General features: G+C 41.4%; 1 protein-coding gene across 6 annotated transcripts in view; it reads left to right on the top strand.

Moving 5' to 3' along the window:
• The window catches only part of ccdc17 (coiled-coil domain containing 17), a 161,110-nt gene that overhangs the window by 68,013 nt on the left and 76,509 nt on the right, over positions 1-16,588 (top strand). For all 6 annotated transcript variants that reach the window (XM_068037062.1, XM_068037061.1, XM_068037067.1 and 3 more), the window contains 3 exons: positions 1,848-2,070; positions 4,699-4,809; positions 5,269-5,420. In XM_068037062.1, the coding sequence (XP_067893163.1) occupies positions 1,848-2,070; positions 4,699-4,809; positions 5,269-5,420 (486 nt within the window). The remainder of the gene's footprint in view (positions 1-1,847; positions 2,071-4,698; positions 4,810-5,268; positions 5,421-16,588) is intronic.

Raw genomic sequence — 16,588 nt, 5'->3', positions numbered from 1 at the left:
AGAAGTTTAATTAAGGTCTTCTGAACCCTTTGATTAGATTCAAAGGAGAACAAATTGGAAGTGCACAACAGGCTGATTTGCACCGAGAAGATTGGACGGTGCATTGTATTCTCTGAGCATTATCTATTAACCTCTGTATGCCATGCTTTTAATGTAACTAGCTGGTAGTGGGTGGGGTGAAGAGTATTTATTGTGATTCACATGGTATCACAATTTTGTGGGACAGGCTGGATGGATCAGAAACTTTATACCTGTCCGCCATTGTTCATAGGTTCATAGCCGATCCCCAATGGAAATGCTCGGGACTAGTGCAGGGTCTGGAGATTGCTCGTTATATTTAGCTGCTAACTTGGCCTGTGCCATTAAGGTCACGTTTCTAAATAAAAAATCATGTTACTTATAGCTAAATATAAATCTCTGAAGTCCAAGAAGAGAATTGTAACTGATTTTAAATTTCAGAGTCCAGGTCAATGGCTGACTTAATTGTTTTGCCTGTGTATAAAGTGTGACAGCTGGAGTGTGAAACAGGAAGTTTACAGCACAGAGAAGGAGGCTATTTGTCCCATCGTGTCTGTGCCAGCTGAAAAAGAGTTATCCAGCCTGATCCCACTTTCCAGCTCTTGGTTCTTAACTCTGTAGATTATGACACTTCAAGTGCATATCCAAGTAATTTTTGAATGTGATGAGGGTTTCTACCTCTACCACCCGTTCCAGCAGTGAGTTCCAGATCCCCAGTACACTCTGGGTAAAAGAAATTTTCAACTCCCCTCTAATTCTTCTGCCAATCACTTTATAGCTGTGCCCCGTGGTTAATGACCCTTCTGCTGAGGGAAATAGATCCTTCCTATGCACTCTATCTCGGCCCCTCATAATTTTATACATCTCAATTAAATCTCCCCTCAGCCTCTTCTGTTCGGACATACGTGAGACACTGTCCTGTTGGTATTGTTCATGCTGGGTCAGAGGCTCTGCTCCAATGTGTTCTGCTTTGAATCTAATTAAGGGATTCAGAGGACATCACCGCTACCATCGTTTCAGGAACTAAGTTCCAGACTCCCACCACCCTCTGGGTGAAAAACATTTTCAACTTTCCTCTAATCCTTCTGCCAATTACAAGAACAAATTCTAGGTGTATGGGTTAGAAGCTAATTTTTAAACTGTCCGATTCAGCCTGAGAAAATGGTGAAGAAGAGTCAGTGGCGAGGGTATGGAGTTATGGCCGAGACAAAAGATGGTGGCACCTCTTCCCAATGTTTAACTAGAGGAGGTTAAAGCTCTCCAATATCTGGGTGCTGGACAAGGAGACTGACATCAGGGAAGCATTGGACAGATTGAGAGAAGTGGTGGATTGGTAAAGCCGCATGCTGTTGGTGTATATATGGACGCTGATTTCATGTCTGTGGTTCACACCAAGACGTGGCATGTGGATGAGAAAGAGGAGGGGTCCAAGGATAGATCCTTGGGGGATGCTGGAGGTGACACCACAGAGGTGGCAAGAAAAGCCATTACTGGTAATGCTCTGACTACAATTGGAGAGGAGCCAAGCGAGTGCAGTGCCATTGTGCTGGACAAGGCGAGGAGAGGCGCTGGAAGAGAAAGGTGTGTTTGACCGTGCCGAAGGGTGCAGAGAGGTTGAGGAGAATGATTTAGAATAATGCAACATGGCCAGTCATAGAGAATTATTTTGGTTAGTGTTGTTTTGATGCTTTCAAGCTGCTGAAACCTCATTGGAGGGATTCAGATAGGGAGTTGTGGGAGCAATGGAAACAACAATGTGTTCAAAGATCTTCAGAAAAAGGTCAAAAATGTCCTTTCTCTGACATTTTTTTGTTTGTATCTGCTGTTAGAGTCCGTCCATCCCCTGGAATCTCACTGGTAATTGAGCTCCAAGCTGCAGGGGGCTTTGATCCATATGGCCAGGAAATTCAGCGCCTGGTTTCTAGAGGCTGGACAAAGATTGATATATTTGATAATCATAATCAAGTTATAAGTGGACGGTGGAAAGTTCCAGTACGATCTCTACCAGTAAAACCATCCCTCACAACTGGCCAGCTCAACGGAATTCCTCAGGTATATGTAAATGACACAATAACACAACACTTAGATTTATCAAACCAAACATCCAATGGGTTATATTTTCCTGTTTGTAGACTGGGCAATGCAGGTTTAATGCTGGTGATTGCAAGATACATCTGGATGTGGAAGGTCATTCAGCCCATCTTTGTTGATCTGTCCAGAACGTATTAACAATGTCTCTACCCCCTCACCCCACATCCACCCCTCCCCACCCCCACCTCGACTGTCATACCCAACCACTTTTTAAATCATTCTTTCTGGAAATCTTTTAGTTGTAGAACATGGCTACCCGACCTGAACCCGACGGGACCCGACGATATGTGTCGGGTTCGGGTCGGGTTGGGTTGCCCTTCCGGGTCCGGCAGTTGGGCTCGGGTCACGTCGGGCCGGGTCGGACACGTTCTATCACCACCTCCGATAAGTGGCTCCAATGTTAATGTACCTTTTGTACTTAAAAGGTTGTTTAGTTACAGTTTTTTTTTAAGCTTGTGCAGATAAGCAACAAAGTGAAAAACGGAAGCTAGGTTAACTGATGGTCGGGTCAGGTCGGACGCGGGAAAAAATGAAAGGACTCGGGCCGGGTTGGGCTCGGGGTTGGATGTGGTTCTGTTGGGCTTGGGTCGGGTTTCATCTGCAGACCCGAGCCGGCCTTTATTTAAGTTGATCACTTTTTGTGTGAAAAATAATTAAATTCCACCATCAGTCCTAAACTCGCCCCTCAGCTTAAACCTGCAACCTGTTATCCTAGTGGCATCATTCAAAATAAACTAGAATTCTAGTGGTTCTCTACTGTTGACTATCTTATATACAATCGTGTCATGGTTGTATTACTGGACTAGCAGCCCTGAAATTGTGAGTTCAAATTGTAAAATTGATTTCAGTAAATCTGGTAATTTAGGGGCTGCATCAGGATTGGATTGTTCTAAAAAAAATTTAACTTGGTTCTGTACCATCCTTTAGTGAAGGGAATCTGTCATCCTTACCAAGTCTGGCTGAGATATGCCTTTAGTGCCATTCTATGCCGTTGATTCTTAATGCCTTCTGCTGCTCGTTTGTAACAAGTGCCAAGGGATGGCTGATAAGTGTGGCCTTGCCAGCATCTCACATACCCTGAGAACAAATTAAAGACATATTCTATGAAGTCCCCTTGTTGTTTCCTATTTCAAGGTTAAGAAGTCCAAGTTTCTCCAGTCTTTCCTCAGAACACAGTTCTCCTTAAAGCAGAGAATGTTAAGCAGAAATTTGATAGAGATGTTCAGAATCATGAAGAGTTTTGATACAGTAAATAAGGATAAACTGTTTCCTATGGCAGAAGGGTCAGAAACCAGAGGACACAGAGTTAAGATAATTGACATAAGAGCCAGAAAGGAGAAGAGGAAAACATTTTTTTGTGCAGCAAGTTATGATGAACTGGAATGCAGTGCCTGCAAGGGTGGTGGAAGCCAATTCAATGATAGCTTTTCAAAGGGACTTGGATATGTACTTGAAAAGGAGAAATTTCAGGGCTATGGGAAAAGAACAGGGGAGTGGAATTAATTGGTTAGCTCTTTTGAAGAGCTGGCACAGGTACGATGGGCTTAATAGCCTCCTTCTGTGTTGTATCTTTCTATGAGTCTATAACTTAGTCCTAAAAATGGACAAGGAACATTAATTGTCCAACTGAAAGTTGAGTATTCAGCATGCAGATGCTGCAGAATGGTCACCAAATTGTTGCCAGACGCAAAATATAGTTTGAAATTCTGTTGGTGATATTTCTAAATCACATTATTTACTCCAAAGTTAATATCTCCAGATTTCCCTTTGCTATTGTTGCTGAACAGCACATCATACTCCTTCAGTCACACAACTGAATGCTATAATTGAAGTGCTAGTAATTTTTCTCTCTTTGATCTGGATCTATTGTATCTCTGAATTGTGGAATGCAATTCACAGTTACAATGATAGGGTCTGTGGGATGTAGAGGACTGTTACTTTTCAGTAAACTCCCAATGAACTAAATATGCCTTTCAGAAAATTCCACTTGCATCTAGTTTTTCTTTCTCTAGCATTCTTAGATCAGGACGAATAATCTTATCATATAAATGAAAATGTAATATGACTGGTATATTCACATTCTAGCATGAGATGTCTTTCACTACCTAATTTCATTGTGTAACAAATTTGAGGTCTTGTCCCACCGGAAAGCCAACTATTTCCTATTTCCTGTAATTGACTTTACATCACCATGAGGAGGCCAGACATTTCTCTGATATTTTCTCCCTGTTTTGAGTCATTTCTATGTACTTATGTTGCACATCTGACTGGCCACATGTCCTAAAGTGCTGTATTTTGTAACAAAGTTGTAACTATGCTGTGGCCCAAATGAGGAGACCACAAAAATATTTTTAATCAATCCCATCATTAATTTTAGTTTAAAGTAAGTTAAGGATCCATTTATAATTGTTAGAAGTTCATAATTTACAAGAGTTTGGCTTTGGGAGTTGGTGAAGAAGAGATATGTATAGCGAAATAATGCACTTTACAATCCTTAGTGTGCCTTTAGGAGGGAGAGTGAGCAGAAGAAAACTATTTATGCTCTTATGGAATTAATAGATGGTTCCCTTATATTTTCATTTTTTTTAGGTTGGCAGTGCTGAAGTTTACTTAAGAGTGCTGAACACAAGAGATGCTGATGTGCAGTCAATGGCCACTATTGATCCTCATAATGCTTCCATGTATCAGTATCCACCTTTGGTAAGTCCTGCTGCAGCAAGGCAAGGATTTTCCTGGGAGTCATTGGTAGGCTTGTTGGTAGAATCCTGCCATGCTTGGTTATATCTGCAACCCAGGAAACTGAGCTGGTATCATGTTGGAGTTGGATTGGAGGGCAGAAGTCCGCATGGATCCCGTAGATGTGGTTAAAGGAAAATCCAGCTCATGAAATCACGTGTGTGCAATTTTAAAATTTCCTATTCTGCTTTTTTTTAAAATTGAAACTAAATCCAAGTTCCTATCAGAAAGTTAACAGCTATGTAGATCTGGCAGTTTGTGTCATTTCAACTTTAGTTTCCATTTTAAATAACACAATAACTTATAATTGATGATAGTGGTGCTTTGGTAATGATCATATATCTGCATTGAAAGATAAATTGGACAATAACTGAGATTGTACACTTTATAAAGTCAGTGTTAACTCTTGTGTTTCATTTGCAGATGGCAGGCCGCAGTGTCCCTCCTGCTGAAAACCTGTCTCCCTCTCAAAACCTCTCTTATCACCCCGCTACAGCTCATTATCTCTCTCTTCCTTCTCATATTGACCTTCCTCCTACTGATGGCCACGCTGACCTCCACAAAGCCAATCAAAGGTGAGAGAGAGAAAGAGTAAAATCGATCCCTTCCTTGACTCCTCACAGAGCTGTCGCGATCTGAACATATGACAGTATTAAGTCTAAACAGATTTACTTCATTGAAGATCAAAATGACTTATTGAAAGTGACCATTTTCATGAAAATTGCAAATAAAAAACCCTCAAGCGAGATAATCCAGTGAAAGGCAGATTTACACATTGTATTTACAGTGGGAGTATATAATGTAGAACATTTTGTAGAACTTCATAACATTAAATTTAACAGGGCATTGTAAATGTAGTCTCTCAAAAGATACTTTACCCTGTTTCAAGTTCAGTTCAATTATATAATTGCGACAGATCACATCACATTTATTACTGATTTATGTATCTAATTTTAGTTTTAATAAAATAAAATTTTAAAACCTGCATGAAAAATTTTGTTTTGTAATGACAAAGTAACAAAAATCCAGTGTTTTTGGAGCAAACTGTTGGAAGGACTAAGCCCATTGAGGCCATAAGTACAATATCAATCTACGGTAAAACCTACCATTACAATTTTAGACTTAAGAAATAGAAGCTGGAGTAGGCCATTTGGCTCTTTAAGCCTTCTCTGCCATTCAACAAGATCATGCCTAATCATCTACCTCAACTCTATCTTCCTGCATTATCCCCATATTCCTTAATTCCCTTAGTACCCATAAATCTATTGACCTCTGTCTTGAATATACTCAATGACTAAGAATCCACAGTGCTCTGGGGTAGAGATTTCCAAAGATCCACAACTCTTTGAATAAAGAAATGTCTCCTAATCGCAGTCCTAAATGGCTGACCCCTTAATCTGAGACTGAGACAAAATACACCAGAAATGGTTTATGGCATTTTTATTTGTTTTATTTCTTATCAGTTCAAATGTTGAAGAACATTATAGTACAACTAACTACTGCAGGGTTTGCCAAATATTTTCTCAAAAAAGTCATTATGCCGTTCCTGACTAATCAGAAGACCATAGAAGGCACTCCAAAATATAAAAAGGTGCTTGAAACATATACTTATCCAGCTCTCTGCACTTTTCTGCTCACTGGGACTATTTATTAAAATGTCATACTGTTTTTGGAGGCTTTCACCAGCAATATCAAGATTACTCATGGATTTTATTTACTCTATTGCTCATGCTTTTGTTAAATATGGTCCCTCTTTGTCTTTTCATCACACCCAATGCATCTGCATATTTTTTTGTCCTTTTTCTATGACCGCACCATCTCACTGATGATCTTTTATATTGCCACCTGTTTTCTTCTAAGCAGCTTTCAGGTTATTTAACACTAACTCCCACTCTGTAATTGATGTATTTGTTGGTTCTGTTTCCTACTCTTCTTTTATCTCTATTTTCCAACCTTACTAAAAATCCCATTTATCTCTTGGGTGTAACCTTCATCAGGTTAAAAGCTCTGAAATGTCATAACCTGTCTTTCCTCTTTACAGGTGCTGACTGACCTGCTTTGTGTTTCCAGGTTTTCCTGTTTCTCTTTCAGATTTCCAGCATTTGCAGTTTTTCCTTTTTATTTTGCCTTTCCTTGACTCCTCACAGTTTCAAAGTGCAGGAGGGGATGGTGATTACGCATTCATAACCTGGAGAGTTTTGAAGTACAGGATAAGAAAAGGTCATTTGGGTCATCAAATCAATTCCTATCAAAAATCATGTGGCTCTAGCATTTTGATATTAAATACAGGTTATACTACTGAGGAAGAAGTAATGATATCATCATGTAATGTCTCTCCATGTCCCCGAGAGAAAAAAATCTTATTCGAGCTTTTTGAAGGTCTTTAATTTTTTGTTTCATCTCCTAAAGATGCCAACCCATCCACAGTAGGAGTCTACAGGTGCTGGCCAGTGCTCTATACTTATCCCTCTGAGCCCTCCTCTGGGAGAATTTATTTTTAAATGAAGCACCTCATGATACGATGAACACTTTACTAAAGGTTGTGCAACAAGATTATCATTCCTACTCTAAAGAGTGACCATAACTGAGTTATAATTGACAAAGTAGATTGGAAAAGTCTCTTCCCCCTCCCCCAGTGCAATAATCCAGAATAAAGGGACATAATCTTAAAATTAGAAATGAACAGTGAAAAGAATAATCACACAAAGGATTTGGAAAAGATGCAGTGTACATTTTGTTGGTTAAAAATGAGACAGATAATTACTCAGTAAGTAAGACCCTGAAAATCCATGTTGCAGTTATGCTGGCTGGTTATGACTTGCATCCACTGGTGATTTGTGCCACTGACCCTGGAGAAATTCATGGGGCAACTTATCTAACTATGTTTTGGGGTACCAGGAGTGTAACTCCAATTCAACATGCAAGTAAATCATTGGGGTGGGTGGGTGTTGGGTGGGAGGGGGATTTGGGGTAGCAAACTTACTGCTACAGGCTGTAAAAGCCTGCAGCAATGTAAGGGCGTAGCAGGTTTATGGAAGCACAGCAGGTGAGCCATATTTTCTCCTCCAATCTCCTCAGAATTTTAAACTGACCTCTATATTCAAGGATTCCTTTGCTTTCTCAAGACTTCATAATTGCAATTGTGAGAATAAGCCAAGCAGTTCATTAGCATGTGCGCACAAGTAAACAGGCAGCAGAGAAGCTGGGACCTTTCACCAGATCCACTTGAAACTTTGAGGAACTGAAAAAAATGGCCAGAACGACGGTGGAAATGGATCCTCATGACAAAGCCATGTCTCCAAGTTGTGTTGCACTGCCATTTTGTCCCAAACCTGTAGATTTTGGGAGCTTAAGGAATATAATTAATATAATTAAGGGCTTGGCCATGTGAGCCGCATGGAAGATGGCAGGATCCCCAAAGACACATTGTACAGCGAGCTCGCCACTGGTATCAGACCCACCGGCCGTCCATGTCTCCGTTATAAAGACGTCTGCAAACGCGACATGAAATCGTGTGACATTGATCACAAGTCGTGGGAGTCAGTTGCCAGCATTCGCCAGAGCTGGCGGGCAGCCATAAAGACAGGGCTAAATTGTGGCGAGTCGAAGAGACTTAGTAGTTGGCAGGAAAAAAGACAGAGGCGCAAGGGGAGAGCCAACTGTGCAACAGCCCCAACAAACAAATTTCTCTGCAGCACCTGTGGAAGAGCCTGTCACTCCAGAATTGGCCTTTATAGCCACTCCAGGCGCTGCTTCACAAACCACTGACCACCTCCAGGCACGTATCCATTGTCTCTCGAGATAAGGAGGCCCAAAAGAAAGAAGGAATATAATAAGAGAGCTGAAAATTGGAATTGGAGAGAAAGAATTCCAGTGGCTAACACAATAGCAGAGCAGACTTGATGAGCCAAGTAACCTGTTTGTGTTCCTAAATGTGAATTAAAGTTATGTTGTGTAGGTAATATGGGATCAATAAAGGTCCATGTTGCTTTCTGATTGCATAACTACATAAATCACAATGGTGTATACATTCCTTCTTATGGTTGATGTTGAGATAAAGTCTTTGAATCATTCCATTATATTACTTGTAGGGCATAAAGTATGCAAAGGTATGTAACCTTTGCATTAGATTTTAAGGGAATTGCAGTATAAGATATGGGGCTGGAATGGCTTTTTATACTTCAATAGTGTGAAGGGAAAAATGTAAATATTAAAAAAGATATTATGAGCACTGGTAAATGGATGTAGCAGGTTGGGATTAAAATTACAACTGTGCTGCCTTCCTGTACCAATAGCTTGCTCATATCTTTGATGACCCTGATAGGTCAAAAAGAGTCTTGTGGCCACTCATTGCTATAGTAAAAAACAGCTGCAATGCAATATTTTGGTGTAGATGGCTTAGCATTCACAAATCCATAGACATGTGTGGGCGGCACAGTGGCGCAGTGGTTAGTACCGGAGCCTCACAGCTCCAGCGACCCGGGTTCAATTCTGGGTACTGCCTGTGTGGAGTTTGCAAGTTCTCCCTGTGTCTGCGTGGGTTTCCTCCGGGTGCTCCGGTTTCCTCCCACAGCCAAAAGACTTGCAGGTTGATAGGTAAATTGGCCATTATAAATTGCCCCTAGTATAGGTAGGTGGTAGGGGAATATAGGGACAGGTGAGGATATGGTAGGAATATGGGATTAGTGCAGGATTAGTATAAATGGGTGGTTGATGGTCGGCACAGACTCGGTGGGCCGAAGGGCCTGTTTCAGTGCTGTATCTCTAAATCTAAAATCTAAATCATGATATTGTAAAAGCAAAATACTGCAGATGCTGGAAATCTGAAATAAAAACAGGAAATGCTGGAAATACTCAGCAGGTCTGGCAGCATCTGTGGAGAGAGAAGCAGAGTTAACATTTCAGGTCAGTGTCCCTTCATCAGAACCTGCAAAGGTTAGAAATGTAATAGGTTTTAAGCAAATAAAGTGGGGGTGGGGCAAGAGATAACAAAAGTATCTGTTGATAGGACATTCTAAACTATTATCCCTGAATGGCTGTGATCAACAGTAGCTGTTAGTAATTCCTGTCTTGGAAACATTTGATATTTTTCTGTGTTGTCATATTGCAGGATCATGACAACCCTAATCCTTCTATCCTTCCCTTTTCTAATTGTTGAGGTGCAATTAGACATTGGGTGAAATTTGGATACAGTACTCAATTTAAAAAAATTAAATGCACAGAAAATAGTGAAAATTATAGTAGATTAGAAATCTTGCAACATATTATGGCAAATAAATTGACCTGCAGTGGGTTTCATCATTAGAGACGCTAAACACCAAATTTTGCAAGACTTATAACTTCTGTTTTATCAGATTTTCCTTGCTCTTTATGCTGATCTTTTGAGTATTTTGAGTCGAAGAGACTTAGTAGTTGGCAGGAAAAAAGACAGAGGCGCAAGGGGAGAGCCAACTGTGCAACAGCCCCAACAAACAAATTTCTCTGCAGCACCTGTGGAAGAGCCTGTCACTCCAGAATTGGCCTTTATAGCCACTCCAGGCGCTGCTTCACAAACCACTGACCACCTCCAGGCGCGTATCCATTGTCTCTCGAGATAAGGAGGCCCAAAAGAATGAGTATTTACTTGATTGGATAGTAACATGACACTAACATTCACATAGCATATACATGGGCTAAAAAGGATTACAGATACTGAGCTTCTGTGTCAACTCTAAACCTCTTGACTTGCATTGTGAACTATGTGTGGCAAGAGTTATAGAAGAAGCACAGACATGAAGCGACCTGTACCTTTATATTACACACTGCTAAGGTCTATGTACATCTGAAGACTCTCTACTGATGAATCTAAAGATACAATAAAATATAATGGATGACATAAGAAGACAACAAAGCAGAACATCTGAAATGGTCATTGAGACCATTAGCTTACCTTGTGTTTAGATCCATGTACAAAACACTATCAGATCATAACAATTTTTCTGGCTTTGTCTAAATTCGCTCTCCTTGGGCTGGATTTTGTTGAGGTGCCAGCATTGGGATCTGTGGTGTGGGGGGCCAGAAGATTGTACTTGCAGCGGCCGCCATGGAGCCCGACGATAGGAGAGCCGGGCCCAATCTTCCCAGTGGCAGCGAGGCTCTGTGGTAGCCCCCCTTCCCCCCACCACCACCACTGGGCGATAGGACCCGCCTTTGAATATGTCAATTAAGAAAATGAATACATTTAAATAAAATTGTCAGCGATCTTACCTGCTGCCTGGGATCTTCCGAATGGCGGCTGGCACTCACGTGCCTTCACTTTCTCGTCCAGGGAAAATGGCGCTACCGAGGTGGGGAAGGGAGGGTACTTAGGATTTTCAGTGCAATGGGGAGGAGCAAGGGGTCAAATGTGCATTAATAGTGTAGTGGAAGGGGTGAAGGAGTGACCTCTGCACTTTGAACAGTTTGTGGGGGGCGGGGAAGGTCCAGTCTTGCATGTAAGTCTTTTGGGGGGGAGAGGGCAACTATTATCTGTAAGTGTTATTGTGGTTGGGGGGGGGGGGGGGAATGGGTGGAAGGGGCAATATTTTTTATTGTGGTGTACTGGGGGGGTGGCGGTGTACGGTTTAAAATATTTAAATTTAGCGGCAGGTCTGCTGCCCTTTAAAAGTGGTGCCGGTGCCTGCGCACAGGCAGCTGACGCCTTTGCCAGCGTCACAGAGCCCACTCCCACCACGCGATTGGGGGGGGAGGTGCGGCCCGACCAGCGTATTATCTTGAGCTGCCACGCGGCGGCACGCGGGCCGTCATTTTTTTTGCCCGGCAGCAGGAGAATAAAATTCAGCCCCTTGAATGTGACTTGGAGGAGAACATGAAGATAATGGTATTTCCACAACAATGCTGATCTCATTCTTAGTTGTAGAAGTAGTAGGGGAGGGACTAGTGAAATCATTATTGGTGAAGGCATTATGGATTATGCTTATGCTAAAAAAAAAATTATTAATTAAAAAATGAAGCCAGGGTCTGGCTTTGCTCAGAGTTCTCAAAAACCTTGTAAAGGTGGAATTATTCCTTTTGAAGGTAGTGGAAAGAAAAATCATTTTTCTTTTTTGGTCCAGTAAGATCTTGGGGGTTCTCAGGTGGAGCGACTGTGGGATGTAGTAATCAGGGCAGACACTGCTGATGTAGTCTTACAGGCAGCCCACCCTGACTGACTATGGTATGAAAATGGTGGCAGGGTTTCTGTTTCACGAATACAAAATCAAAATACTGCAGATGTTGGAAATCTGAAATAAAAACAGAAAATACTGGAAATACGCAGCAGGCCTGGCAGTAGCTGTGGAGAGAGAAACAGAGTTAACATTTCAGGTCTGTGACCTTTCATCGTAACTAGCAAAGCAGCCTCCAGAAATTTTGGGGCTAGGTGTACACTAGAGTACAAGTAGTAATTTTCAATACAGACATCTAAAATGCCCACTTAGTTTAGAGATACAGCACTGAAACAGGCCCTTCGGCCCACCGAGTCTGTGCCGACCGTCAACCACCCATTTATACTAATCCTACACTAATCCCATATTCCTATCACATCCCCACCTGTCCCTATATATTTCCCTACCACCTACCTATACTAGGGGCAATTTATAATGGCCAATTAACCTATCAACCTGCAAGTCTTTGGCATGTGGGAGGAAACCGGAGCACCCGGAGGAAACCCACGCAGACACAGGGAGAACTTGCAAACTCCGCACAGGCAGTACCCAGAATCGAACCCGGGTCCCTGGAGCTGTGAGGCTGCGGTGCTAACCACTGCGCCACTGTGCCGCTCTTTTTGCTCTTACAGTTCCTTCTGACTGCCTCTTGCATTAATTGTTTCATGTCTCAGGTGGGATGTGAGCCAAAAGGTTTTGAATTTAGTGGAAAACCTCAGAATCCCAGTAAGAACTCCAGAACACAGAACTATCCACTTGTTTTAGCCCCTGAATTCTCTTGAAGGGGCTGTCAAAGTGATTCACAATCCACTTGGCACTTCGATTAATAAGTTACAAGGCTGTATGGCAAACAAAGCAACACAACTGTAATTTTAGATTTAATAAAGCAGTAGGATCTATCTTATTCCAGGTTACCATAGTTTGTGAGCATAAATACAAATCAAATAGGATAATTCCTACATTTGTCACATTTTGGTCTGACATCAATTCATGTTGAACATTTTATAACCATTCAGAGTTCAAGTGTATATTGCTTAATGTCAGAACTTAGAAATACCCAGCAGGTCTGTTATTTGGATGATTATCTGAAGAAAAAAAATTTGCAGGGCTTCAGGGAAAAGGCAGGGGAGTGGGACTAGCTGAGTAGCTCTTACAAAGAGCTGGCACGGACACAATGGGCTGAATGGCCCCCTTCTGTGCCGTAACCATTCTATGATTTATATATTAGATACCTTTGATGTGACTGAAAATTATTTAACAAGTAAACTAATCTGTTTCTTAACATTTCAGAACATAATTGGATAAATGTTCGTAGCCCACACTTAGAGTTGTGCCACATCAGAGGCATTCTATATTACTATGTGACAATAATACAGATTCTTATAGGGTTTCTCTAGGATTAAGATGCGACATTCCATCAAGCATATGCAATAGCTGGCTGAAATAGGAGCCGTTCAACATACAATAGTTCAACTTGCTATGGAACTAGAACCGTTGGCACCATGCAGGCTATCATTAATGCTTGATCAGGCAGTCACACTAAAAACTGCAAATCTGGGGTCCTGTCTCCACCAACAGAAGTGTGGTGCAGCAAGACTTATCATGTGCCAGTAGTGATTGATTCAGAGGAGGTTGTTAATATAGTTAAGACAGGCAGCCCTCACCTGTAAACGTGCTTCTGAGATGTCTGCCTTAATCATTTGGTGGAAGTCAAAGTGTCATCCAGCCACTCCACTAGAAGGAGAACAAAACCACAGTGAGGGCTGAGAGAAATAATTTCTCCTGCATATAGGAGGTAACTGCCGCAAGAATAAAGGCATTACAGACTTGGAGCCTTTACCAAGCCCTGAATGGAACACACAACAGCTCTTAGCCTAATGCTAACTTAAGTGGAGGAATTTCCAAGTAGGTTGGCAACTCCCCAGACATGTCTCCTTGATGTGGTGGGGATTTGGTTGAGCGTGCAGAAGATTTGCCTGCTCCACCTGACTGGAATTTATCACGGAAGTCAAATGGGGTGGACTCCTGGCACTTTGAGTTTATGCTCCAAAATCTGGGCCACTGGTGGACAATGTGCCTGCTCTCTAATCTTTTCATCCCCTTCAATGTCAGGGCTTACATTTGTATTGACAATGGTTGAAGCAGAATTCTTTTAAAGAAGATTCACTGAGGTTCCAGGCCATTTTTCTTAATCCTTGGGGAGCGGAGGAGGGTTCTGCTGCCACTTGAATGTCTCCTGATGCCTTTTCCATAGAGGTCTGTAGTGCAACAGTGGGTTTCCCAGTGGGAATCCTATATATCAATGCCAGAACAGGCCACGCTGCACTAGCAGTGTTCTGTGTCCACCCGCTGGTATCCCCGCACCTGTTTCAGAAAATAGACATGCGCATATCTCACTTTGATGGAGTATTAATAATTCCAAAGAGAGGTTGATGGCACGAATATGATCTATGAAGCTGACCAATCTCAATGCTAGGCAATTTTTCAGAAGAACTCTCACACACCATTCGATGCTTTATGTGGAGTTGTATGAAAGATTGTATGATTAACAGTCAGCGTAACCTGATTGACTGCACCCACCAAGATGCCACGAACCATATCTTCAGGCTCCGACACACCAACCTGTCAACAATTGTGGGGATCTAACTTCACAAATTGCAATTCAGGTAAAATTAAAGGAATTTACGTACTTAGGGGGAAATGGCAGAATAGGAGGATAAAGTCCTTGCAGCCTTTGGCAAGGCTCAAAGGGCATTTTAACTCATTGGTAGCTTTTACCAAGACTGAAGGGGAGAGGGCTAAGAAATGAAAGGAATCCCAATTTGCAAACACAAAGCAGAATCTACAGGCAAGTAATAGAGCAGCCCAATGCCTAAATTCCTCTGTTATTTGCAGAATTGTGGCATCAGGCACCCTCCTTGCAACCACTTCATGCTGCAGTCCATCTTAGCTTCAGAAACTATCAAGTGTACAGGTAGAAAAGGCCATAAAAAGGCAATTGGGATTTTGGATTTTATACCTGGAGTACTGAATATAAGTGCAAGGAAAATGCTGGTTACGTATAGTTGGAGTATTGTGTGCAGGTCTGGGTTTCCTATTTTAGGAAAGCTAGTAGAGCCATGTAAAGATACAGCAAAAAATTACAAAAATTTAATTGACAAGCTGTGGGTAAGATATAGGAAAGGTTTGAAAACACAGATTTTTTTCAGTGGAACAAAGAAAGCTAATTGGCATTTCAGAATTATGTAAGGTTTTGGGAGGGTGAACAGTTGCACACTTAATAGGTTATGACACTCGGGTAGTAACCCAGAATTCAAACAAATTGTGAAGATGACCTAAATAAAATTGGTAATCTGTGGGCTAGCACCAAAAAATGAAAGGAAGAAAGATGTTGCTTTTTGTTAAAACCCATCTGGTTCACTAATGTACTGACTCAGTCTGACCTGCTCGTCGTTCCAGTCCCAAATTTATATGGCTGACTCCTAGTGCCCTGAAGGAAACTTAAAATAGGCAATGAATATTACCTTGCCACATCCTAAGAACAAATAAAAAATATAGTGAATGACTGTTTCCATTGAATTATTAATCAGTAATAAGGGCCCATAGATTTAAGATATCACCAGGAAAAAGGGGAAAGCTGAAAGATATTTTTTCAATACAGTGTTATGATTTACAACAAATGGCTCAAATGAGACAAAGACTATGACATCACATAAAAGAACTGGAAATGTTGGAATATCAAAGTATATGGTAAAGGGACGAGGCATGAGATTAGAGCAGATTGCTCCAATTGTACAACCAACGTTGGCATGGTCATAATGGGCCTACAGGTTTTTTCCTGTTGTATAATTTCTTTGATTTCCTACAATACATTGAACTGTTATACAAAAAGAAACCCTCACAAATGTCTGAAAAACATTCCCATTGTACAATAAGTACTAGTTAATGTTTGTAAAGCAATTCTGCTGCACATTTAGAATTTCTCAATGTTTCCTTTTTGAAGTTTTTTCTTCTGTACAAGGTAAACGTTAAACAAAATGCTCCTTTATTTCTTTTCCCCCTCTTGGCTTACAGGGAAGATTGATTACCTTGTTCCAAATCTCTAACAATGTTGCTGTGTACCTCAACAGTAGAAGGAATACATGCATCCCACAGATATGGATGTGGAAAGGATGTTTTCTCTTATAGGAGAATCTAGAACTAGGGGTCATGATTTAAAAATAAGGGGTTGCCCATTTAAGACAGAGATGAGGAGAAATTTTTTCTCTCAGAGGGCCGTGAGTCTTTGGAACTTGCTTCCTCAAAAGGTGGTGGAAACAGAGTCTTTGAATATTTTTAAGGCAGAGGTAGATAGATTCTTGATAAGCAAGGGAGGTGAAAGGTTATTGGGGGTAGGTGGAATGTGGAGTAATTAGTTCAGCCATGAACTTATTGAATGGCAGATCAGGCTCGAGGGGCTGAGTCGCCTACTCCTGCTCCTAATTCATATGTTTGTATATTTCTTCCATCCTTACCTAAAATACCACACCTCTCAAGCACTCCTCAAACCACTTGGCTAA

The sequence above is a fragment of the Heterodontus francisci genome, chromosome 8, assembly GCF_036365525.1.
Source record: "Heterodontus francisci isolate sHetFra1 chromosome 8, sHetFra1.hap1, whole genome shotgun sequence".
Taxonomy (NCBI): Eukaryota; Metazoa; Chordata; class Chondrichthyes; order Heterodontiformes; family Heterodontidae; genus Heterodontus; species Heterodontus francisci.
Note: the sequence above shows the minus strand (reverse complement) of the source record. Positions and strands in the feature narration are given on the sequence as shown.